Consider the following 27827-nt stretch of genomic DNA (forward strand, 5'->3'; position numbering starts at 1 on the left):
ATATCACCACCTAAATTAACCAGCTGCATCGGCTGTACTATGCAATCACCATATACAATATTATTCTGAGAATTCATTGGCCATGAATGAATTTATCACATCCAGCATATATTTAAGCTTTAGGCCAGGGAAAATTAGTTCACAGTTTATTGTCACTGCTCGATTGCTCTAAATTCTTCACTATATAATTGAAGATAATAATAATTATCTTCAATGTGTATTACACATTATCATGACAATAAGGATATAGCTACATGTACATAATGGAAAGTGATTAAAGGTAGTTGTAAGCGAAAGATAGCTTTAGATTATCAGCACTTTTACTATGCGAGATCAAAATTTCAGAAAAACACTCACAAACAATCTGTATTCTGTTAGATGTTACTCAGGCTGTGTCAAATATGGCAGGATAATAAAAAAGCATAATAGGCTGGAGCGCTATGGCATGCATCAAAATGCTAGCATATTAGGTGGGTATTTTAATTTCACGAAGAGATCAATACTCCCTAACAGAGCAGTCAGTAGTAACTGTGAACTACATTAGAGCACTCAAATGCATTGTACATAGCTCCTCAGATTGATGTTCTAAAAGAACAATCGTTTTTGTTGTGAAATACTCTAGGATATTCACTGGTTATAATGTTCCAAGAAAACTGTAAGAAATGTGACCAGATTTTGGAAAATAAGCATTAATGTACATTTCACAACTCAAATATTTATAAGATCAAATTGAGGTATTCCAGACTACTAATCAGCTTATCAGTAGTCAGTACCTTGAATTATAACAAAATTAATCTTGTGAAATATTTGTTAGGTGTGCACGCACAGTGCTTTAATGGTGACACAACAAAGTATAGATTTCTATGTATTTCACATGTGAACTGATTTTCCAAAATCTGGTCACAAATGTTGCTAACCCACAAAAGCTTCTTCCTAATGTTTTTATAATATAGGGATAGCTACATGCCAACATGCCCCTGTGAGCTCTGGATGTACATCATGCACTGCAATAGTACTACCAAGGCCACGTAAGGCATCAAATATAATGCAGTGGGGACTTTTACATGCCTACAAAAGTTTAGATCTGTATCCAGAAGAGACCAAAGTCGTTAAAAATAATGCTGTTTTAATCACCCTTTAATTGTGATATAGTTGCCATTATATAACCAGTTGTCATATAGCTATCTGCTTGCTCTACTGGCTATCGCTATTTTACTGTGATACATCATGATCATCACAGGAAATAAATTTATAGTGTGGTATAATTATTTTGCTTATCATGCTAGTGTTTCCCTGGGAAAATATGTAACACCTACCTGACTTGGGTATGGCAATTATGTTACGCATAAACAAGACATGACTAGTACTTTCCCCTGGAAAATACCGTATTTTATATCCTTCCCCCCCAGAAAATTTCATCACACATTATTTGGAGAACAACAAGATTAAGTTACACCACAAACCAAATTTAGATGTGAGGAATGCAACTCATTTCCTGTATTAATTTACACTAAACAAAACACAGTGGACTGAACAAAGATAGGAATGTAGGTGTTTCCGATTAAACTTGTTAGAGGTACAATTACTATGCTGAATGGCGGATCCAGCATTAGGCATACCCCCCTCCTTACGAAGAACAGCTATAATTATCACTTTGATGTGCCTATCAGTTTATCACTCAGAAACAAATACTTTTTAGCTTAAAAAGCAGACATATCACCTCTCTTAACTAGACATTTAACCTGAATTCAAACTTTAAACTGTCACCCAGCACCTTCATGCATATTAAGCGCCTCTAGAAATAATAATCATGTGGCAGGTGTTTTAGCCTTTGTAGCACCTTTTAAGACTCCACAACCTTCTGTATTGCCTAAATGGCACAATTCAACAGTGAAACACTGCTGACAGGTGGTTATTTGCTGCTCCACTACATGCTAGGGAATGGGAATACCAAAATTTAGAAATGTTTTAACAAGTCTATAGTACCCTACATAGTGAATTTCAATAATTATATTTGAAGTATAAACTCTACGTGAATATACTACATAAATTTGTGAAAAAGGGTCTTCCACACACATCCAATTCTCTGAACCTGTGAGGGTGTTCACTTAACATAAACCTTAAATCTTCTCCATCCATTAATCTATGTCAGTACTCACTACTGATATAATTTCAAGTCAATAATTTTTCCAATCTCAAGTTATTAATTATCAAAGTTGGTAAATTGCATGTGTGGAAGACCCCTTTTCGTAAATCCAGTCACATATAAGCTTGTTGTAGACATGTTTGTGCACCTGAATCATCCACACTAAATGTATGGGATATTTTTAAACCCTCATATCTCACTTGTTCTTGCCCACATCAAAGCATTTTTTTGATTAACAATTTTGGTGTTTAAAGGGTTTCACAGTGCTACTAAATGTTTGGGTAGTTGGCCCATGTAACAAGAGCTTTTAACAAGAAATGAGGGCTCACGTGAACGCGAACCGACTATAAGTGGTGTACTTAAATAATATCAATGTTTATGCAGCCTGGCTACCACTAAATGCATATCTTATAGCTATAAACCACATATACATGCATGTAGGTAGATAAGTCAAAGAAGGTACAAAGAATTTATGGACCTTGGATATAGGATTTGATGTAAACAACAAGTGGTCTCAACTTTCTATTACAATGGCCACAGTTACCATTATACACTGGAAGATATAAGCTATGGGAAAGCATTGTTTGTAACAAAGGTGATCACATACTGTAATATAAACATACATGACTTATAGGGAAACAGACCTGACTATGTATGACAATTTATGCACACATACACAATGTATTAATGCACAAACAACCACATCCTCTGCAGTAAACATGCTTCTTGTAAGAAAAAAAAACATGAGTAAAGTGTATTGTTACATGTGCTTACGTATAGTTACATAGCACGTTAAGCAGTTTCTGGATCAGGTATGTACCTACTGTACCATAAATTAATGATGGGTTTACTTCCACGTTTACAAAACACAACAGTGGAGCCAAATATTACAAAACAACAGTGAAACCATGCATGTCACTAGGGTGGCCTCTCCTTAACCATTGCCACATTGTACTGAAGTTTCCAGTTATGAAGTGTTTGTCAATGTATTTGAAGTTGCAAACCACAACAGACAATAATTTCCCTTAAGTCACTTCTACACACTTTCAATGTTCAGATTTTTACCATCACTAAAATATATACATACATATGCATACATAAATGATACAGCCGTACAATTGGGACAGCTTGCTAAGCCTTCTTTTTGGAGTACAAGCTCTTACTTCTATATGCATGAGAAAATATTACAATATTATAACAATACTATTATAGTACTGGGTCTGGGAAAACCGGTCTCGTTGCCCAAGTCAGCAGATTCAATTTTTCGCCATTAACACAAAGCTACATGAATGAACAATCAAGTTTCATTAGCAAAATCAGAAGTGGTCTGCTTTTCTCATGCAAGCACAGTTACAATCCGTGTAAGCGGTGTGGGACCCTAATGGAGCTTTGGCCAGCCTGGGGTTGGCTGTATGTGGCTGTACAGCACTGTGGTGTTGATAAAAACCTGTGCTGTAAATGCGCTTTCATTTTAGCTAGTTTTGAGACCTGAATGGCCCATAACTTGGCCTAAACCATTCTTATACCTTCCTTTCTATTTTTTAAACAGCCTCTTGCCCTCCTTCCAGGCCCCTGCCTCCATCCCATTTTACAGCTCGCCTGATACAGTCAACCTTAATTTAAAAACTATCTAAAATGGTACGAAACTTGGCTGCTGTCTACTTGCACAGTGGGTGCTCTGAAAGGTAAGGAATTGGTGTAAAACATGTGAAAATTTGGTACACATAGCTTCAACCATTAGCGAGTTACACATACTAAATTAAAACCAGCATTTCTTAATACTTGTAAATAGGTGATAAGACCGGTTTTCCCAGGCTGGGTCACATATGATGATACATCATGTATAATGGGTTGGGTGATACGCAAGGTAGTACAACACATACACAAGGTTTCTTCCATTAGTTAAAGGAGCTCTTAGCAATCTGGAACTGCAGCTGCAGTTTAGCAATGTTAGCATCCAGTATGGCGAGGTTGTTCCTGAACTCTACCTCACTAGCAGCTGTAAGGGGTGTGTGGTCACTTCTAGTGATCTTACTGGATGTATCACATGATGACTGGTCACACCCACCTAGTGACTGAACCTCCTGAGGTAACTCACTGGAGGAGTGTGAGTGGACTAGGGAACAAGAGAGACCATGTCCAGCTACTAGCCTAAAAATAGAAGATAAAACGTACAAGCATATGGTAGATACATAGGACCATTACTTGAAACAAAGAAGAGGCCGGGCAATAAATACATGGTGGCCACAATAACAAGTGTCTTTAGGAGTCACCTACGTAACATGGTCACTATAGTGCAGTACATAAGCCCTTAAAATTGACATAATCGTTCACTTTTTGATAAAAGCACCAATTTTTTTTACAGAGTATATGGAGCGTGCACTAAGTGTTTTAAGAAGGGAAGGCACGTAAAAAGTCCTCAGGAACACCCCTTTTTGCACCCTGACTAGAAAACTATTTGTACTATTAAAAATCAATCATGTTTCTATCAAGTTAACTGCTGCGCCTAGTATCATAGTAGTACAAAGCATACAGCTGGAACATAATAGCCTATTAGTAATCCAAACAGTTTTCTCACCTAGGCAGTAAACAAAATCACTAAAATTTCCATTTGCAAGGATCTGTTAAGTTTTGGACCTTCAATGCTGATGATTGTGTAGTATTATGTGCAAGGATCATCCTGATGTGTATCGTTTTTTTATTGAAGGGGTATAACAAAAGTTATTTAATGCTAAAGTTTTAATAGGTCACAGGTGGATATTTCAACAACTACAGCAGTTCAATTATCAAGCACAGAACTTGAACAAAAGGTCCCTCATCCTTATACTGGGCACCATATGAAAGGTAATTAAACTACTAGTTTAATGAAGGTAGTTGCAAGTTGTTTCAACATCTTGTTCTCAAGTTACAGCATTTTCAATTCAGCGTAATATAGCATAAGCAAGAAAAGCACAAGGATGTGACATAAGGTACTTCTTAGTGCTCAAAATCTCACTTCATTGGAACCCAGCTCCTTTATGCTTATTTTGAGCATTATCACAGCACTAAGAAATACCTTAATACTCATCTGTGTGCTTTTTTTGTTTATGCTATATTACACTGAATTAAAAGTGCTGTAACTTGAGATGAGAACAAGATGTTGAAACAACTTGCAACTACCTTTATTAAACTAGAAATTTAATTACCTTTCATATGGTGCCCAGTATAAGGACGAGGGACCTTTTGTTCAAGTTCTGTGCTTGATGCCGTAGTTGTTGAGATATCCACCTGTGACCTATTAAAACTTTAGCATTAATTAACTTTTGTAATACCCCTTCAATAAAAAAAACGATACACATCAGGATGATCCTTGTACATAGTACTACACAATCATCAGCATTGAAGGTCCAAAACTTAACAGAATCTGTGCAAATGGAAATTTTAGTGATTTTGTTTACTGCCTAGGTGAGAAAACTGTTTGTTTTTTTATAGATTACTAATAGGCTATTATGTTCCAGCTGTATGCTTTGTACTACTATGATACTACGCCCAGCAGTTAACTTGATAGAAACATGATTGATTTTTAATAGTAACATATAGTTTTCTTGTCAGGGTGCAAAAAGGGGTGTTCCTGAGGACTTTTTACGTGCCTCCCCTTCTTAAAACACTTAGTGCATGCTCCATATACTCTGTAAAAAAAATGGTGCTTTTATCAAAAAGTGAACGAATATTTGGCTTAGGTGCTGGACTACTATATATGTATAGTAGTGCTGTACACCTACAAAATTTTTGTCACCGGTTAATTTCCTACCAATAATTGGCAATAACCTGTTAATTGGTTTGTTTGTATATTGGCAGACATAATGCGAGTCAACAAGCCTGCTGGAAGGTTTAGGGTGGTACCAAAGTGACCATCAACATCCTGTCTAGCAATAACAGTTATTACAATCACATATTTACACATTCTTTGAGGTTATGTTATGATGTTAACACTTGTCAGCAGGGGTAATTTATGGTTTACCAAGTGGGTGGGCAATAACCGGTTTAAAGGTTTCTTCACTGGTTATTGGCTGACCTAGACAACACCGGTTAATAACCGGTTAATTGGACACCAGTGTACAGCACTAATGTATAGGTGTTACTAATGAGGCCTAGTCTCGCGTAGCCAGACCCTATTTCTCCGCATGGCGCTTATAATTTCCAATCAATAAGCGCCGTGCGGAGAAATAGGGTCTGGCTACACGAGACTAAATGAGGCCATGAACTACATTTTATGCTTGGTAACCACTTGACATGGTCGTGGCCTTATTTGTGAGGCTATAAATGTTCACCGAGGGAGCTTTTCACACTACGTACGTAAAATAAAAAATACTTTACCATGTAATCATACTGTATGAAAGCTTACTATTTACATTACCAAACATTACAGACTTATAGACAAGCTTTCTGTAAAGAGTGAATTTTAGCCTCAAAGAGGCTAGAGTATTTTCTGGCATTTGAATGAAATGAATTAGACAGAAAATAAGCTCCCACGTTAATACGTCATGGTTGTGTCATGCATAGCACGTGATGCTTGGTATAAAGGTGTGTTGTGAAATATAATTCATTCTAGGCCACAAGAGTGTTACAGGTTGGGCCCACCCACCCTCCCTTCTGGTTTTCCTTGACTCAGATGTTAGATAACTGATCGTAGGAGAAGGAGACTCATAATTTTGACTTTATATTGGCACACACACTGTGGAGTGGAGCATTTTGGGTTTTTTCCTACATGGCCAAAAAAAAAAGTGAGCCTGTAGGTTTTTTCCTGAGTTGTTCTGGGCTGGTCAACAATTTTTTTGTTCAGTTTATTATAATTTTGCTAGCCCCCACTCCACAAAATATACAGATTTTGCAATGTAGCTATATAATTCAAGTTTGATCAGTTTTGTAGTGTCTCTTATTGTATGCTGTGCAAGAGTCAATAATTATTATAGCCAACGGTATGGTATGTTGTGGGAGCCTACACTTATTTACTCAGGTAGGGTCCACTTACTAGTGATGGTCAATTCCAGTGATGTGGTCATTATACAGAACTGGTCCTGCGAGGTGGAGCGAGTGTTAACTGTGTCACTCCTGTAAGGTCCTGTGAGTCTGTAGTAAGGTCCACTATTTGTACAGTAGATAACTTCAGAAACCTGTAAGAATAGTATTTATATAGCATACAGCACATAATAATAAAATACACAGGTATTGGTATGAATGTATTTAGTGGACATGCATGTGCTTGGTACGTATATGCACAATCCAATATACACACAAACATATCAATACTACTACTACTACGAAACTACATACACAAAACGACCCATCAGCATAGAAGTAATACCATGCAACTGTGCCTTGAGTACTCGTGCAAGAACTTAAAGTACAAGCACTGTAGCTCATGAATACTTAAGTGCAATTGGTTTACTAACAGTTACAATAATGCATGTGTAGCTAGCTATTTGTGTGTAATTCATGTGTATAATTTCTTGCTTTACATAGGAATCTGGAGGGTTATTGCTGTGTGATGTCCAGCTACGTACATAGCTAGCTGGAGCTACGTAAGGTTATAGTGTTTGCATGTTTTCACTACAAATGCTTTACATGTACGTAAATTGCTGTATTTATTGTTCCATCACAATAAATGTTAAATACTCATGTAAACACCGGCCTCTTACTGTATCTTAGTGAAGCCACCATCTGTTATATGGTCAGTTTATCTAGTTGTTGAAACCAGTGAGGGGTCGAGAATTAGCTACATAGCATACAACAATCTTTAATTGTGCCAGTATGTACAGTGCTGAGTATTGAACTTCATTACGAGTCTCAATCCAACAGTGTAGAACTACATAGAGTCCTTTCCCTATTACTGCATATTCTTTGTGTTGTTACTTGCTGAGTTTGCTGTTACATTTCATTATACCTTGTTGGTAGCTACATCTGGTACAATTTGCATTAGAATAGTTAACTATACAGTATTTGTGACCTAATTTTAGAAAACCGTCAATATATGCACAATTTTCAAAATGCATTTTATTTGTTCTTTGTTTTCTACAGGGACTGAGGAATGGACTAGCTAAGTGTTAGCTTCATAAGTTAAGCAGCATTGGAAATACAGCACAAGACAGCCGGACGAGCAAATAAATTGATATGTACAGAAGCTATCGAGAAAAGAATCTACAGGCACTTACATAAACTATCATAACTTACTGATACAATGGCGTACAGAATTGAATCTTCACTCATTATGTTCACCATGAATTTATGCATCCATCAAAGTATAGTTTTTGCCCCAGGCATGCTTCTGTGTCTGAGAAGGAAGGAAAATTCACTGAAAAACGATCGTCGGTAAATTCTTTCATCACCACAACGTAAACAAGCATCTGTAACTTTCGTGTATAGAGATGAAACAAAGATTTTGGTACTCCCTATGAACAGGCAAACACGATGATGCCCAGAATTTATCCATTGGAGGCTTAATTCGCCCACCAGTGAGGCAATAAAACTTGCGTAATTTTTTTTCTGGAGCTTACGTTTTTTACCCATAGTTTTAATTGCGTTTTATTACAAAAGTACTATTGTGCGTATATCGACGATTTTCCAAAATTCGGTCGCATTTACTCTTGATTTAATATACACAAATTCTTTATGTCTACAAGAATCATGCCATCTAAGACACTCAGCATCATTGTTGGCTAGTGCAAGAAGACAAAAATAGTTACTGTTGCAGGCCATGGTTATTGCAGTAGAACAAGTCATTTAACAAAAGGTTTGTGTATGTCCTTCAGCAAGCATTTCATCAATCAAAAGTTAATCATAGACAGAATTAACATACATGAGTTTATTGTGAGTTTATCATGATCAAGTATTCGAATTTATGCTCACACTTTTGTGACAAACTTGTGAGTCAATTACGATATTCACAAGAGGTGTGCTGTATAGTGTATAGAATTTATTGGCCATGAATGACTGACTGCACATCCAGCATATATTTAAGCTTTAGGCCAAGGAAAATTAGTTCACAGTTTATTGTCACTGCTCGATTGCTCTAAATTCTTCACTATATAATTGAAGATAATAATAATTATCTTTAATGTGTATTACACATTATCATGACAATAAGGATATAGCTACATGCATGTACGTAATGGAAAGTGATTAAAAGTAGTTGTAAGCGAAAGATAGCTTTAGATTATCAGCACTTTTACTATGCAAGATCAAAATTTCAGAAAAACACTCACAGAAAATCTGTATTCTGTTAGATGTTACTCAGGCTGTGTCAAATATGGCAGCATAATAAAAAAGCATAATAGGCTGGAGCGCTATGGCATGCATCAAAATGCTAGCATATTAGGTGGGTATTTTAATTTCACGAAGAGATCAATACTCCCTAACAGAGCAGTCAGTAGTAACTGTGAACTAAATTAGGGCACTCAAATGCATTGTACATAGCTCCTCAGATTGATATTCTAAAAGAACAATCACTTTTGTTGTGAAATACTCTAATAGGATATTCACTGGTTATAATGTTCCAAGAAAACTGTAAGAAATGTGACCAGATTTTGGAAAATAAGCTTTAATGTACATTTCACAACTCAAATATTTATAAGATCAAATTGAGGTATTCCAGACTACTAATCAGCTTATCAGTAGTCAGTACCTTGAATTATAACAAAATTAATCTTGTGAAATATTTGTTAGGTGTGCACGCACAGTGCTTTAATGGTGACACAACAAAGTATAGATTTCTATGTATTTCACATGTGAACTGATTTTCCAAAATCTGGTCACAAATGTTGCTAACCCACAAAAGCTTCTTCCTAATGTTTTTATAATATAGGGATAGCTACATGCCAACATGCCCCTGTGAGCTCTGGATGTACATCATGCACTGCAGTAGTACTACCAAGGCCACGTAAGGCATCAAATATAGTGCAGTGGGGACTTTTACATGCCTACAAAAGTTTAGATCTGTATCCAGAAGAGACCGAAGTCATTAAAAATAATGCTGTTTTAATCCCCCTTTAATTGTGATATAGTTGCCATTATATATCCAGTTGTCACATAGCTATCTGCTTGCTCTACTGGCTATCGCTATTTTACTGTGATACATCATGATCATCACAGGAAATAAATTTATAGTGTGGTATAATTATTTTGCTTATCATGCTAGTGTTTCCCTGGGAAAATATGTAACACCTACCTGACTTGGGTATGGCAATTATGTTACGCATAAACAATACATGAATACATGAACTTTCCCCTGGAAAATACCGTATCTTATATCCTTTCCCCCCAGAAAATTTCATTACACATTGTTTGGAGAACAACAAGATTAAGTTACACACCACAAACCAAATTTATGTGAGGAATGCAACTCATTTCCTGTATTAATTTACACTAAACAAAAAGCAGTGGATAGAACAAAGATAGGAATGTAGGTGTTTCTGATATAACTTTTGTTAAGGGTACAATTACTATGCTGAATGGCAGATCCAGCATGAAGAACAGCTATAATTATCACTTTGATGTGCCTATCAGTTTATCACTCAGAAATAAATACTTTTTAGCTTAAAAAGCAGACATATCACCTCTCTTAACTAGACATTTAACCTGAATTCAAACTTTAAACTGTCACCCAGAACCTTCATGCATATTAAGCATCTCTAGAAATAATAATCATGTGGCAGGTGTTTTAGCCTTTGTAGCACCTTTTAAGACTCCACAACCTTCTGTATTGCCTAAATGGCACAATTCAACAGTGAAACACTGCTGACAGGTGGTTATTTGCTGCTCCACTACATGCTAGGGAATGGGAATACCAAAAATTTAGAAATGTTTTAACAAGTCTATAGTACCCTACATAGTGAATCAAATTTCAATAATTATATTTGAAGTATAAACTCTACGTGAATAAACTATATAAATTTGTGAAGAAGGGTCTTCCACACACATCCAATTCTCTGAACTTGTGATAGTATAACTTAGTGTTCACTTAATATATAAACCTTAAATCTTCTCCATCCATTAAGCTATGTCAGTACTCACTATTGATATAATTTCAAGTCAATAATTTTTCCCATCTTAAGTTATTAATTATCAAAGTTGGTAAATTGCATGTGTGGAAGACCCCTTTTTGCAAATCCGGTCACATATAAGGTTGTTGTAGGCATGTTTGTGCATCTGAATCATCCATACTAAATGTATGGGATATTTTTAAACCCTCATATCTCACTTGTTCTTGCCCCTATCAAAGCATTTTTTGATTAACAGTTTTGGTGTTTAAAGGGTTTCACAGTGCTACTAAATGTTTGGGTAGCTGGCCCATGTAACAAGAGCTTTTAACAAGAAATGAGGGCTCAGGTGAACGTGAACCGACTATAAGTGGTATACTTAAATAATATCAATTTTTATGCAGCCTGGCTACCACTAAATGCTTATTTTATAGCTATATACATGCATGTAGGTAGCTAAGTCAAAGAAGGTACAAAGAATTTATGAACCTTGGATATAGGATTTGATGTAAACAACAAGTGGTCTCAACTTTCTATTACAATGGCCACAGTTATCATTATACACTTGAAGATATAAGCTATGGGAAACCTTTGTTTGTAACAAAGGTGATCACATACTGCAATATAAACGTACATGACTTATAGGGAAACAGACCTGACTATGCTATGACAAAATTTATGTAGAAATATAAATACACAAACAACCACATCCTCTGCAATAAACATGCTTCTTGTAAGAAAATAACATGGGTAAAGTGTATTGTACATGTATTTACGTATAATTACATAGCACGTTAAGCAGTTTCTGGATCAGGTATGTACCTATATAGCTACTGTACCATAAATTGTGACCGGATTTCACATAACAAGGCTTCCACACACACAAAATCAAACTTACATTTTTACCAGAAATGGATTGCTGGCCTAATACACTATCATATTCCACACTGTACTTCCTTCAGGACTGGCAAGTCTGGTTTCTGTGGCAGCTTTCTTCCGACCCTGTCAAAGCCACGAGTGGGAGATTGGTGCCATTGAATGGCCATGGCTTTGTGATAATGGTGTGTAATGAGCTGGGACTTCACAGAGAGCTCACCAATAGTGTTCTCAGTCAATTTGGAGTGATTTGAGAGCCATGGAGGGCCATGGAGAGCCCAAACTTGGCCTCTGGATTCCAATTGTCTTCTTACTTCATTTTATACCCTATATTAAGTCCACCCACCACCCACCACCCTCCCACTAACCATCCCCCACCCTATTACTGCCACCTGTGATATTATTACCCGCTCGAAAAAAGCTGCCCAAAACAGGGCAAACTTTGGGTATCAGAAATGTATACACCCACTCAGTGATAGCTAGTAAATAGATGAATAATTGGTGCAAATTTTGTTTGCACAGCTGTAGGCACTGGGAAATTATTACATAATGATTCCTTAAAACCGCCATATCTCCTAACGAAGCTTTGTGCGTCGAAGCCTTGTTTTGTCAAATTCAGTCACAAATACTTTACATGCAAATTGCTGTATTTATTGTTCCATCACAATCAATGTTAAATACACATGTAAATACTGGCCTCTTACTGTACCTTAGTGAAGCCATTCTGTTATCTGGTCAGTTTGTCTAGTTGCTGAAACCAGTTATGGGTCGAGAATTAGCTACATAGCATACATTGACTTTTAATTGTGCCAGAGTCTACAGTGCTGAGTATTCAACTTCATTACGAGTCCCAATCCAACAGTGTAGAGTTACATACAGTCCTTTCCCTATTACTGCATATTCTTTGTGTCATTACTTGTTGAGTTTGCCATTACATTTCATCATATCTTGTGGTAACTTCATCTAGTACAATTTGCATTAGAATAGTTAACCATATATTAATTTAATGTGCACAACAATATATATGTGACCAGATTTTACAGAACCGATCCAAATCGCACATCAGGCAAAATCAAACTAACACCACCAGTGGATAGCTACACCATCGTACTACAAGTTTTGACCCTCAGCACTACTCAAACTACACGAGGCTGGTTTTTACACACGTCTTTTCTGGGTGGTGTGGAGTGCTCAAATGGCGGTTTCAGGCCTTGTGAAGGACCTGGCTTGGCAAGAGTCAGTGGCTTACTGGTGGACAGCCTTATAATGTTGGCCAGACGTGTTCTCTGTTGATTTTGCTACATATCAGCCACTAAGGAGCCAGCACAGCCCTGTAATCTCGTGTCTGGACTCCAATCGTGGTCTGCCTCCATTTTGAGGTCTAACTTTTGCCCTCCCCACCACCCCCCAGCCTCCACCCCCCAGCCTCCACCCCCCAGCCTCCACCCCCCAGCCTCCACCCCCCAGCCTCCACCCCTTTGTGAGCACTCGTGATACTACTTCGCTCGTCCAACTGCTCAGATTTTCTATCTTATTTGGCGGGAAACTGTACAAGCAGCTACAAGTACTGGAAGTGGCTTGAAAGGTAACAGATTGATGCATCTTTTGTGTAACTTTCATACGCGTGCTTGCTATCCTTGGAGAGTTATGCTGGCTTGAATTCTTTAAAACCGTTTATCTCGGAACTTCCAATGTGCGATTTGGATCGTTTTTCCAAAATCCAGTCACATATTTGAACAACATGCACAGCTGCAGTGATTCTTTAGCCAATTTTAAGGAAATTCTTTACATCTATGAGAATCATGCCATCTAAGACACTCAGCATCATTTTTGGCTAGCTAGTACCTGCAACAAGACAAAAAATATTTACTGTTGCAGGTCATGGTTATTGCAGTAGAACAAGTCATTTAGCAAAGGGTTTGTGTATATATATACGTATATCCTACAGCAAGCATTTCATCAAACAAAAGTTAATCATAGACAGAATGCATATGAGTTTATCATGAGTCTATCATGATCAAGTATTCAAATTTGTGACCCTAGTTTGGAAAACCATACATTTTTGCACATTCAATTTGGTCAAATTACTATTTTATTGCTAAAATGAAGCAGTAAGTAGTTATCTACCTTGTGTGAAAATTTTGTGATGATACAATGAAGCATTCCAAAGATATGGCTGATTTACTGTCTAATACATAACAAACTAACTTTTCAATATCAGTTTATAGTGCTGTTTAGTTATCAGGTGGAACAAATGATGACAAATCACTTTTTTGACAAAGACTTCCATTCCTACAATCTAAAATGGATAAAAAGGGATCCTAGATAGTTTAATCATGTGTTCTTAGTGCTTTTCTTCTATTAAATCACAGTCTAAAGAGAAAAAATGTTTGGTTTTATAAATGAACAAATCATCCAATTTGTAAGTTAATTGTTGTCCCACGCTATGTGAAACTGCTACATAGTCTGATATAATTGAGTATATCTCCTAGATAAAGAAGCTATGGGTGTGAAACGTCAAGTCCCTATCCCATATAGGGTGTCCTTTAGGTCCTTTATATGCCATAAGACAGGGTGGACACCCTGAGGGCTGTCCTTTATGTCCAACCTATACAATTTGTCCATCCTAGTCTTTTGGTCCCATATAGGATTGGGTGGACATCCTTAGGACTGTCTCATTGGTCCCACCAATACAGCTCAATCCTACTTGTCCATCCTATCCTTTTGGTTCCATATAGGACTGGGTGGACATCCTAAGGACTGTCCTATATGTCCCATTAATACAGCTCAATCCTACTTTTCCGCCTTATCTTTTTGGTCCCATATAGGATATAATGGACATCCTAAGGACTGTCCTATATGTCCCACTAATACAGCTCAATCCTACTTGTCTGTCCTATCCTTTTGGTCCCATATAGGACTGGGTGGACATCCTGAGGACTGTCCCATTGGTCCCACCAATACAGCTCAACCCTACTTGTCCATCCTATCCTTTTGGTTCCAAATAGGATATAGTGGGCATCCTAAGGACTGTCTTATATGTCCCACCAATACAGCTCAATCCTACTCATCTGTCCTAACCTTTTGGTCCCATATAGGACTGAGTGGACATCCTTAAGATTATCCCATTGGTCCAACCAATACAGCTCAATCCTACTTGTCTTTCCTATCATTTTGGTCCCATATAGGATATAGTGGACATCCTAAGGACTGTCCTATATGTCCCACCAATATAGCTCAATCCTACTTGTCCATCCTATCCTTTTGGTCCCATATAGGACTGGGTGGACATCCTTAGGATTATTCCATTGGTGACATCAATACAATTCAATCCTACTTGTCTCTCCTATCATTTTGTTCCCATACAGGATATAGTGGACATCCTAAGGACTGTCCTATATGTCCCACCAATATAGCTCAATCCTACTTGTCCATCCTATCATTTTGTTCCCATACAGGATATAGTGGACATCCTAAGGACTGTCCCATATGTCCCACCAATATAGCTCAATCCTACTTGTCCATCCTATCCTTTTGGTCCCATATAGGACTGAGTGGACATCCTTAGGATTATTCCATTGGTTCCACCAATACAGCTCAATGCTACTTGTCTTTCCTATCCTTTTGGTCCCATATGGGACTGGGTGGACATCCTTAGGACTCGCCCATATGTCCCACCAATACAGATCAATCCTAAAAATTCCCAATACCCCAAATAGATGCTCTAACTGAATAAAGCTATTATAATAATTGCACATTTCAATCCACCTAACTATGTATGTTGACGTTGAGCTGAATCCTGAAAAACAGCTAAAAATTAGAAGTGGATTTTTTCTCAACAGAGTTAACATTTCAGCCAACCAGATGATTATTGGTAACAGCAAAGGTGTCAACAACAGACACGTATGGTTTGGCTCCATTACAATTTCGGGAAAGGGCTATAATAGACGCTGTACTTATATGGCTTTCCGATAGGAAATGTACTGTGAAATTTTTGATTGGCAATAAATATTATGTCAAACATTTGAAAACAAGATTTTGAAATATTTTTAGTGGGTCAAGAAGTAAGATCGTGTATAATTGCATCCATGAGTTCTTAAATGTTTTTGAGGATTCAGCTCAACGTGAACATGGTTATGTTATACATAATTATAATTGTGTTGTGTCATTGTAATGTAGCAATATTGTTCAGTGGTCTGATGCACGGTGTAAAGAAAAAAGCATACATGGATGTACGTACAAATCAAAAATGCACAGTGATTGTATGAACCAATATTTAGTCTTGCGTAAAGCTAGCTTCTGTGAGCCACACCTACCTTTTGGGGATGTGATATTGTCTGATTGCATTGTTAAAGTTCATACAGTAGGTATGCATGAAGCCACACCCACCTATAGTAAATGATTATTACTGTATATAAGTATAAGGAGAATTAAATTTTTAAGTTAATATATTAAGGATAATAGAAATAAAAAGTGGTGAAACAAGGGAGGCCACCTACACTTGCAGATATACTAGTGGACATCAAATCACTATACCTATGACTAAATTAGGGATTAAATGTCCACTAGTATATCATGTAGGTAACCTCCCTTGTTTCACTACTTTTTATTTCTATGATCCCTGTTCTTCTTTGTTTATAGGATTGAAACAACCAAAATTTTTTGGGTATTTAAGCATTCTCCAGAGTTAATGTGTGAGTACTCAATCATGAATAGGTAGTTAACAGGTATCTCATACCCATTAATTTTGACGTATTTTATACTGAGTTTAAGCTCTGCTGAGTATACAGCTTTCTTAAATAACAACACTGATACATTAAAGTACTGATGTTAGTGTTACTGACAAGAAATTATGGTGATCAAACCCTATATAGCTTTCAGTGCATCACTCCCTTATGGCAAATGCATCATGTGAGCTGGGTCATGTGATCTTAATGAATATTTGAGTAGCAGTGTTCTATCAAAGTGCTAAAATTCTTATTAAGTACTTGAGTATTTGGTGTCGCATGGCGTCACCAAATAGCTAGCAATTACTTGCTGGCAAATCTTACTTCAGTGAATATTTTGAAGTAGTTGTAATATCCTTAAAATTAATAAGTTGATTTAGAAATGATACAACGACGTGCTGCTCGTTGGGTCAAGTCAGACTACCGATATAACAGTAGTGTTACATCTATGTTAGTAGATCTAGAATGGCCATCACCTCAACACAATGTGACGTGTTACTGTTGGATTTTTGCAAAGCTTTCAACAAAGTTCCCTATTCCTGACTATTTTACAAGTTACATCACTGTGGTATCAGAGGCACTCTACTTACATGGATTAAGAATTTTCTTAGTAACCATTCACAAAGAGTAATGCTTGATAATAAACAAAGCTCTTCATCTGATGTTCTTTCTGGTGTTTCACAGGGCACTGTTTTAGCCCCCTTGTTATTTCTATTATTTATTAATGACATCCCTTTACAAGTACAAAGCAAGATCAGACTATATACTGATGATGTCATTCTTTACCGTAACATACATTCCATAGAAGACTGTTATGAATTACAGAGAGATCTTGATCTTCTCACACAATGGTCACACAAATGACAGATGATGTTTAATCTCAAGTGTGAATTTTTAAGGATTTCTAACAAAAAGAACATCACACCTAAATTGACAACCACTCAATAAAGGAAGTCACCTATGCCAAATATCTCGGAGTAATTATATCCACCCCAAAACACCTTCGCTGTAAAAAAGGCATGCCCAAGAAACTACAAGTACATGGAACCCAATGTAAAAAACAAAAAGGAAAAGCAGCTCAGCTGAAGTGAAAAGTAACTGGTAACTTAAAGAGCTGATATCTGAAGCGGCCAAGAATACAACTAACTACAATTACTAAAGTTTAATACATGCAAGAACACCTTGGTTTTTTAAAAAAAAGGTGTGTACATGAAAGTAACTGGCAACTGAAATGGCTGATATCTGAAGCGGCCAAGAATGAATGGTCGCATACATCTAATTCAAAAATTTAACACTCAACCTTTACAATTCAGCTGTGTTCTATATTCACCCTTGCTGCATCGTATAATTTGGCCGCCTTTTTTAATAGTCAGTATAATAGAGCAAAGAAAGGCGGCCAAATTACCAGCCAATTAGAGTTAAAAGAAATTACTTTATGATGCAGCAAGAGTGAATATAGAACACAGCTGAATTATAAAGGTTCAGTGTTAAATTTTTGAATTAGTTGTATATGACCATTCATTCTTGGCCGCTTCAGATATCAGCCATTTCAGTTGCCAGTTACTTTCATTGTCACACCTGTTAAAAAACAAGGTGATCTTGCATGGATTAAATTTTATTAATTGTAGTTGGTTGTATTCTTGGCCGCTTCAGATATCAGCTCTTTAAGTTACCAGTTACTTTTCACTTCAGCTGAGCTGTTTTTTCTTTTTGTTTTTTTACATTGGGTTCCATGTACTTGTAGTTTCTTGGCAAGCCTTTTTTACAGCGAAGGTGTTTTGGGGTGGATATCACTCATTTTTGTCAGTGATGGACTCTACATTAATTTTGGTTTAAAAGGTAATTTTTTTTGGAAATGAGCAATTAACATTAATGCAGAATATTATCTTGGAGAGTCAGTAACATCCATACATAATAATGATTGTTTCATAACACAGTAAATTTGGAAGTATGAAGTTACAGTGTAGTATGACTGTTCTATTAGAGTAAATCTATCTTTACTGCCTGCATGTGATGAATATATCTCATATCTGTGCATGTTAAATGCTTCAGACACCTAATTAAACTTGCAAGTGCCTAATTAGTTCACAGTTGCTGCACAGCTACGAATACATTTGTAATTGTTATCATCATAATAATTTATCATGTTATAACCATTTTTTAATATTTTGGTCACAACTTCAGGATTAGAGCAGCAGAGAAAGGAATAGAGGACTCAACCATCAAGACTTGTATATGGGAGATGGAACAGTATTGCGATGGACAATGATGGTACTAACCCCTCAAGGGCATTGCAGTACAGTACAGTACAGTACAGTATAGATGCAAGAGAGATGGAATAGTATTGCCATGGACAATGCCAGCACTAACCCCTCAATGATGTCACAGTGCAGTATCGGTGCAACCACTCCAACCAGTGCATAAGACCAGAGCCTCGATCATCACCTTTTGAGTGAAATTTTTATACTTGATGAAGTAATTAAAATAAAAAAGGTGCAGTATTTATACTTTCCTGAGGGAGCATGCCCCCAAGAGTCCCAGACTCCCTCCCTTGCCTGTTCAGCAGAATAATAGGATTGTGCGTTACTACTACCACTTTCACCTTTATTCTTGGCCCTGATGTACATATCAGCAACATAATACAGTAGCTGTAGATAATGCTAGTTACATGCCCCTAGGCAGTGGGAATTTTTCCCTACTATCACACTGTCACAGTAGTTCTTCTCGCAGTTCTTTTCCTGGCCATCATCAACTGCCGTCAAAACATTTGTCTCGTCCCCCAGACCCTTCCTCAAGCATGCTTATCACAAAAAAACCTTAGTTTAGCAGTGCACAAACAATTATTGACAGCTTATACTATATTCAAGTACACTTACCGCATTGTTGAACCATGTATACCACCAGAATCCACCGGATTGACAACTAACACTATAGTCTTGCGCGGCCGCCCCTTCGCTAACAGGAAGGGTCTGGAGACTCTAGCATAGTGTACTTGTGGGAATGGAATGTAATTAGTGGGAGCATAGACACAGTTTACCAACAGGGATTGGAAACGGAGACTCGCGCACAAACATATCCGTGTCTCGCATGACGTAAAGAGCGTGTCTCATATCCGGCACTCACAACTCTACAAAAAAAAGTCCCCTCTTCAATAGAACACTAATTAGATAACTAGCTAGTCATTGTCAACGCACAGCACGAGAAGTATCTCGGTGTGAAAGTTCCTATAGTGACGGTCGCTCGCGCACTGCCGACTTTCAAGACTGGCGGGGGGTCCGATGGAAGCCAACCGCCTGTACCCACCGTATAGTCAGAAACATTCAAGCAGCGATTTAGATGAGTACTGGAAGCAATCTGGATATGGGCACTCTCGCGTCAGTGGACTAGCCTTGCCATCAGTTGGATTATAGGTTGATTTATGAGTTAGTCACTTACCCTCTGGCAATCGGAAACTATTGTTCTTCCTTTCCAGCCATTGCTGGGTGGCAGTCATTAATGTGTATACATGTTTACTCTGTCAGACCATGTGGTGGTGGGACTGGTATGAGCTAGTTAATGCCTGGCAGTGTAACTGATAGACGCAAGACCATGATGTCATGTGACTAGCAAGCACAACTCCGGTTTCATACAACCCACATGCACCCTTCATGCCGGCTTGTCTACACCTCACATTCAACAGAGCTAGTACCTTCTATATACAGTACAACACAATTTAAAGCTCAGTATATTAGTGACCAACTGATAACGCGCATGCTCATTGCTATAATAGTACAACACAATAGCTAACATTAATTTTGCAACACTACACAAGCAAAACGTAAAGGAAGGTAAAAAACAAATATAACCAGTTACCACCAAGTGTGCACTGATGTGAGAAGCACAGCTCAAGATTCACTATCAATATCTTCTGGTAAATGATACTTCCGTGTTAATGTATTGACAACATGGCTTCAAGTTCACTATCTGAACACTTGGATTGTTCTGCACATACATATACTGGAATATATTTTGTTGCTGAATGTGTGTTCTTCATCCTTATGGTAACCAACTCTCAGATTCTTCAGTGTTAACAGTGGTTATTCAGCAATATTGTGTGTAGGTATGGATTCCATCATTGCACCTCCCATTTCCTGTAGGATTGGTTTCAGAACAATCTAATATTTATGTTACACTCTACTAATGTACTAGTAACTAATGACATGGTATATTGGTACACAAAGTTACTGATGTGTCCTCCAAAATAACACAAGTGTAAACTGTAAAATTATTAAAATGTCCAGTATGGTAACACGAATAGCAATTTCAATAAGCTATTTACACGGCACTGACGATGTAAACACCAGAAAACATAATACTTTTCTAACTGCTCTTACTGGCAGGCTTACAAAATAACACAACTGCTAGAAGCGCTGCTGGGTTACAATAAGCTTACCACAGAAGTTAGCGTCAATGGTCATTTCAAATCACTCGTGTACTAGACAGAGCCGCCCAGAGAAATTAAGGGGCCCAGGGCAAAGAGTTAAAGTGGGGACCTTCACCCAAGTTGTAAGGTGAAGACCAAAAAAAAAAAAAAAGGTCACAACCTGCTGGCAATGACAATAATTACCCAGCACCAACCATATCTCCTTATCTATAAGCTTGCTACACTGCTCCTCTGAAGAATACCGTGACTGATCTATTAGAGTATTTAGATCTGACTGCTCTATTAGAGTATATCGATCTTTTAAACAGGTATTCAGGAGGCCCCTTTCAGGCTGGGGCCCGGGGCAAAATGCCCCAGTTGCCCCCCCCTGTGGGCGGCCCTGGTACTAGAACACGCACAGGCAATATCGCCCTCGAGTAGAACAGTAATTAGCCCAATTGTCGCAACGCTTAGGCTGTAATTCTTCTACAACGTGCACAAAAGTGGCTTCTAACGAATTGGCGCTGCACTGGTATCTATGGTGACGGTCACTCGCGCTCGAGACACGGATGGTATTTCACGTCTGTTGCGTTATATTGGGAATTTGTACATAGATATCACGTGAGTTACTTCCGTTTCCAATCCCTGTTGGTATACTGTATCTATGGTGGGAGAGACGTGGTTTTCCGTAATTAAATTGCACCATTATCATTAGTCATTGCGATATTCATATCCAGTGGAACGCTAAAAAACTCACCGCTTCTAACTTACAAGACTACTTAACGTACTCTTTGTGCTTTTTTAATATGCCATCCTTATTCCTTCACGATAAGTCGTTCTAACTGGACAAGACTCGAGACAAGAAAAACAGAAGCCATAGTTTGTCGCCTATCAAGTTAGGCCAAACGGATATCCACGTCACTAAATGAGCAGGCATGCAAGCGATTTGATTGGACGCACCAGGGGCTACGTAGCCAGGATTTTTTTGAAGGGGGATTCCAGCACCAGCATTGAGTTACTAGAAGCAGGGGTCTGGGGGCGCAGCCCCCAGCCGCTGAGAGACTTTCAATATTGTAATAAATCAAAACTCAGCAAATTACTATATTTTATGCAAAAAGTATAATTATGATGCATTAAGTGCCCCAGGGATGATGGTAGTACTAGATAAAGTCACCTAGTGGAAACAGACAGCATAACACATAGAGACACATATAGTAATCTGTAAGTGATGGTTATATCTCACTGTGGTATAGGAGCCATGAATCCACTGATGCAAATGACAATCAAAACAATATAGCTAACTATACAAATATGCATAGCATGAATTAATTTTGCATAACAAAAGTGATAAATTACTGGAGCTCTATATCTTTAAACACTGCACACCAAAGCTATAGCAGTATAAGGTCATGCTAAGTTTTGCATTTGATGTTGGAATGTCTGAAAAACTTCATATGGACATGGATATTTACATGCATGTTCTATTAGAGTATACTTGACAGCTCTATTAGAGTATATACTTGACTGCTCTATTAGAGTATATCGATCTTTTTAACAAGTTTTGAAGAGGGCTCATGTTATCTCTGTAAATCCTTCCCTGAGAGATGAATGTAAGTTTTACCAACTCACTCATTTTGTCCTACCGCACTAAATGGTGTGTTAGGATCCTGCTTGCAGAAGTCTAAATTTTACAGGGGGTTCCTGAACCCTCAGGAACCCCCCCCCCTCCCTACGCCCCTGCGCACCAGTTTTCGGTAAGTTCGCACAAGTACACAATGCTAGAGTCCCCAGACCCTTCCTGTTAGCAAAGGGGAGGCCGCGCCAGACTAAACTAACACGTGATCTATTTAGGGGAAATCTCGTGGACAGTCCCTAATTACCTTAAGCGGACACTCGTGATACGTGGTTTTAAATTGAATGGTTTAAGAATGTAACTGGATGGTGAGGCGTACTTTAATCGGCTCGACTTTAATGAGAAACTCGAGCCCCTCGTGAGCAACTACATTGTTTGAAAACGCTTGAAGAAGTAAGAGTCAAGAATACTGATGATATAATTATGCAGGTCTTGAAGGCTAACGAAACGGGGAGTGAAGTTTGTGCAACGTGTCACATCGCCACATACTGATTCACCGTGTTTGTGCCATAGGGTTTTTGGACCTGTCCGAAAGGAAATTCATTCCAACTTCAGGGCCGGAGGAGGGAAAATTGAGTTGGTCAGGCCATTGACTATAATGTTGAAATTGCTACTACATACATACCAATGAGAGAGGAGCTGTTGCACAGTGTGTGAAGCACAAGCATTCTGGGGGCATGCCTCACAGGAAATTTTTGAAAATTAGACACTCAGATATGCAATTTTAGTGATATTTCACTGCTAGCTAGCTATATAAATATGCTCAAGCCTATCTGTTGTTCTTCAGACTTTCTATACTATGTATAATTGTAGACCTGACATACAGGGGACACAGCATGAAACTTGCTGTATGGTTCATATAGTTATAGCTAACAATTAGAAGTTCAAGGGGGGTCTGGGGGTGCAACCCCCAGGAACTGCAGAATTTTTGCAATTTAAAGGCTTGAAAATGCATTAAAATTTTAAATTGATGCTAAATTTTAAAGTAAAACTGGCTATAGCAACTTGCAACCAAATTTCACAGGGAACCCATACAGCATGGCCCCCTTTAGCTAGGATATAATTGCTATACAGTGAATTCACACAGTTACATTAAAAAGCTACACAGCTACAAAAATACAGTATACTACTATACTGGTTTGTATGAAGTGAACGGATCATCACGTATAGTAAATCAAGACTCACGGTAGTGAGTCGCGCGGCCAAGAAACTACAAAGCGCACGCCCAATTAAAAGACTCGAGGCCACTACTGTGAGTTATTTACGTGTAGGGCCGGTTTCGCAATATTAGTCCTAAATTACGCAACATCTCTCAATAGATTTGTATTGCGTTACGTGATAAAAAAATCTTTAGGAGTCGTTATAGTTTTCTTGCGACCTCGCTAAAATAAAAAAATAACCATCGCAAAATAAAAAATAGGCGTATTTCACTTTATTTCTCTACCTTATGTTACAACTACTGTCACGTTATACCAGTCAACATAGCCGTGTTTGTATAGTCCATCTAGCACTGACATTATCCAATCCTGGTTTGCCTGTACGCGTATTTTCTTCAATCAAACCTCTATTCCCTACTATAACTTTTATAGACACGACGTGGACACAAACTCTAATGCCTGATAAACAAGTAGTGACAGCATGCTGAACCGTAAGTTCCCTAGGGATGGCGTTTTAAGCAGAAATCTTTTAAATTCCATTTAGTACCACACCCCATGCGAGCGTTTATAAATCGCCAGTTGTCTTATGGTTTGAAGAACAAAATCACTAGCGAAGGTGCTTTAAGCATACTCTTCAATTCTCTATTTACATGTAATTTTTAATAGATTAACCACAAAGGCCGGTAAGGTGAATACAAAAGGTAACAAGCCTTTAGGGGTTACCACCTCTATGTAGTATGTACCATGTAGCTTGTGTTGTGGCTTTCATTAAGTATTATGCACACACAAATGGTGCAACAAAATTTTGTAATGGATTGCTCGAATGTGGTTGGTGGTGTTGTGGCTCGGATGTGGTTCGTGGTTTGCCAGTGACCATGTATGAGTTGGGGTTGGTCTACACAACTTACACAATATTCAAATTTCATGATGGCCATGATAATTTCTTGCCATATGGTAAACATACAACAATGTGTAACAACGTTAATTAACATCACATCAAGACTTGACTAAAAATAGTTCCAACAATAGTGATGATTTCTTGTATGTCAGCATGACGATACTGAGACCTGTAAAAGAATAAGCAGGCACTGAAGTTAACCTTAAATTAAACACTCATGCAACTGACCTGGAACATCGGTCACAACACCAAAAACACTTGTTTCGATATCTGATGACACAATCTAGCAGGCACTGAATTAAAAGAGAATGTACAAAAAATCAATATGCCGGGCTGTGTCAATAATAGCATGGATAATCAAAATGAACAAAAATTATATCCCAGGCTAAGTGAATGAATAACATAACTGTTGGGTAAGCATGTTAAACCAGAACATTAGGACATTAGTCAAACCAGAACATTAGGACATTAGTCAAACAAAAGTATGCTATCACAACTTGGTCATAATACAATGTTTGTACCACTGGACTTCACACTGGTTGTCCAAAAATTGTGCCATTCTGGGACAACAGCATAATATTATGAAACAAATAGTTACTACAACACAGAAGGCTTACTGTTGCACTGTCTACACTGATATACCATAATTTAAAAACATAACAGGTGGGCATTAAATACAATACACTTAATATCTGGGTACTAGGAAAAAATCACTAACATCACAACATGTAAACTGACCTGGAAATTAACACCCTTGATGCCACTACAGTCTACACTGGATACTTGTTCGAACCCATCAACACTATGCCTGATACATCTGAGTAGATTGACCTGCAAATTCACATCACTAGTATACAGTGATAATTGATAACTGCAAAAACAACAATTGCAATAATGCAATTCTTCTGCACGTCAACTGACCTGAACTTCATGACACTCAATACCGAGACCTGTAAAAGAATAAGCAGGCACTGAAGTCAACCTTAAATTAAACACACATGCAAACTGACCTGGAACATCGGTCGCAACACCAAAGACATCTGTTTCGATATCTGACAAAACAATCCAGCAGGCACTGAATTAAAAAGAGAATGTGCAAAAAATCAATATGCCGGGCTGTACCAATAAAGGATGAATAATCAAAATGAACTAAAAATATATATCCCATATGTAGGTTAAGTGAGTAACATAACTGTTGGGTAAGCATGTAAACCAGAACATTTGGTCATTAGTCAAACAAACGTACGCTATCACAAACTGATCACTGATAATTGATAACTACAAAAAGAACAATTGCAATAATACAATTCCTCTGAATGTCAACTGACCTGAAATTCATGACACCTGTATCTTTGTTCCTGCATGGTCTCATCTTTGTTCCTGCATGGTCTCAACTTACATATGTACCATGATCACATTCAACTGCTAGTGGATAAACCAGTAGATCAGATGGCCTGCAAAAACCAACAAGCAGGTGTTAAATACAATACACATACCTAAAGCCTGGAATATGAAAAATATTATATAAGCATTATTCCACACTGATATAGTAATAGATTATAGGATGTTGTGGAACTTGCCTAAACGTGTAAACTTGAACATGAGGACAACCGCATAATCTGGACACTTGGAATTGTCCAATACCTGATGAACCGCAAGTAGGTACTAATGACATTCACTTGAACATTTTATCCCAGCTGGGTGAATCTCTTGTAACTGATTAAAAAGGTGTTTATTTTCCACCTGCAACCAAAGTTCTACATTTCTGTGGTTGGGTGTACATAAACTGACCTGGAAAATCAGTATGCCATAGGGGTATGGAAATGGTTCCTTTCCTTCTGTTGTGACATTACTTACAGCTGACTGGTAAATGATCATCGATGTCCCCATGGACCCCAACAATGAGTATACCAACAACTTCACAAGTTGGAATGAATTTCCTTTCAACATCTGGTGGACAGGTCCAAAAACCCTATCGCACAAACACGGTGAATCAGTGTGTGGCGATGTGACACGTTGCACAAACTTCACTCCTCGTTTCGTTAGCATTCAAGACCGGCATATATCACAGAGTCCCTCAGTGTTCTTGACTCTTACTTTTTCAAGCGTTGCTCAAGCGATGTAGTTTCTCACGAGGGGCTCGAGTTACTCAGTAAAGTCGAGCCGATTAAAGTACGCCTCACCATCCAGTTACATTTTTAAACCATTCAATTTAAAACCACGTATCATGAGTGTCCGCTTAAGGTAATTAGGGACTTTCCACGAGATTTCCCCTAAATAGATCACGTGTTAGTTGTCAATCTGGTGGATTCTGGTGGTATACATGGTTCAACAATGCGGTAAGTGTAGTATAAGCTGTCAATGAATAATTGTTTGTACACTACTAAACTAAGTTATTTTTGTGTGATAAGCATGCTTGAGGAAGGGTCTGGGGGACGAGACTTAGTCTCGCGTGGCCAGACCCTTTCCGCGCAGCCGCTTATCGATTGGAAATTATAAGCGCCGCGCTACAAGGGTCTGGAATAGTTCATGTATTTTAAAAAATCTACAATCCCCAGTGGTTGGGGAGTGTAAATTGGCTCACGCGATCCCTTAATCGCCAAAGTGATCTGATTACTGAAGAATGAGCTGAAGAAGGCCTCTGGGGATGACGAGTATCGACCCGTGTAGATTTTTCCTTCTACCCACTACTGAATCTTCAACAAGTACGGCTGAATAAAGACAAACAAGCTCAGTTCATATCGAGTTACAAGGAAAGTAGGCGAAAGGTTTTAAGCGGATTTTCCGATCAAAACAGACTAAAGATTCAAGGGAACACACGTTGCATTTTGTACCTTTGTATCTTAGGTGTTACCCAATCAATCAATTGTCACCAATAACGTGTCGAAAAATTTCATGTTCATGAACTATTCCAGACCCTTGTAGCGCGGCGCTTATAATTTCCAATCGATAAGCGGCTGCGCGGAAAGGGTCT

At 38.0% G+C, this 27827-nt stretch overlaps 2 protein-coding genes and 1 long non-coding RNA gene across 15 annotated transcripts in view; 1 reads left to right on the forward strand and 2 right to left on the reverse strand.

Annotated features, from left to right (window-relative positions):
• Positions 1 to 27827, forward strand: part of LOC136258578 (uncharacterized) — a 219617-nt gene that overhangs the window by 72159 nt on the left and 119631 nt on the right. Inside the window, exon 1 of one of the 5 annotated variants that reach the window (XM_066051911.1) lies at positions 27074 to 27192. The exons of the other annotated variants lie outside the window; for them this stretch is intronic. The gene's annotated coding sequence lies outside the window, so the exon portion shown is untranslated. Of the gene's footprint in view, positions 1 to 27073; positions 27193 to 27827 lie in introns of those variants that run through there. 5 annotated transcript variants of the gene reach the window in all.
• Positions 3488 to 12975, reverse strand: LOC136258106 (uncharacterized). Of its 2 annotated transcripts, none has more exons than XR_010702585.1 (3): positions 12746 to 12975; positions 7158 to 7299; positions 3488 to 4297 (listed from the first exon to the last, which is right to left on the reverse strand). It is a non-coding gene; the product is annotated as an uncharacterized lncRNA (long non-coding RNA). The 2 variants fall into 2 exon arrangements; XR_010702584.1 differs by lacking the exon at positions 12746 to 12975 and adding an exon at positions 8357 to 8626.
• Positions 24870 to 27827, reverse strand: part of LOC136258577 (uncharacterized) — a 66467-nt gene continuing 63509 nt past the window's right edge. For 2 of the 8 annotated variants that reach the window (XR_010702841.1, XR_010702840.1), the window contains 3 exons: positions 25592 to 25684; positions 25082 to 25146; positions 24870 to 25022 (listed from right to left, as the gene is read on the reverse strand). Coding sequence is in view for 6 of the 8 variants with exons in the window: in XM_066051903.1 (XP_065907975.1) it covers positions 24947 to 25022; positions 25082 to 25146; positions 25592 to 25684; positions 25775 to 25803; positions 25864 to 25928; positions 26100 to 26131; positions 26182 to 26217 (396 nt within the window). In the remaining 2 variants the exon portion in view is untranslated. Of the gene's footprint in view, positions 25023 to 25081; positions 25147 to 25591; positions 25725 to 25774; positions 25804 to 25863; positions 25929 to 26099; positions 26132 to 26181; positions 26308 to 26433; positions 26597 to 26644; positions 27286 to 27827 lie in introns of those variants that run through there. The other 6 variants (XM_066051903.1, XM_066051902.1, XM_066051901.1 and 3 more) reach the window with 6 other exon arrangements.

Source organism: Dysidea avara, chromosome 6 (assembly GCF_963678975.1).
Source record: "Dysidea avara chromosome 6, odDysAvar1.4, whole genome shotgun sequence".
In the NCBI taxonomy this organism is placed as follows: Eukaryota; Metazoa; Porifera; class Demospongiae; order Dictyoceratida; family Dysideidae; genus Dysidea; species Dysidea avara.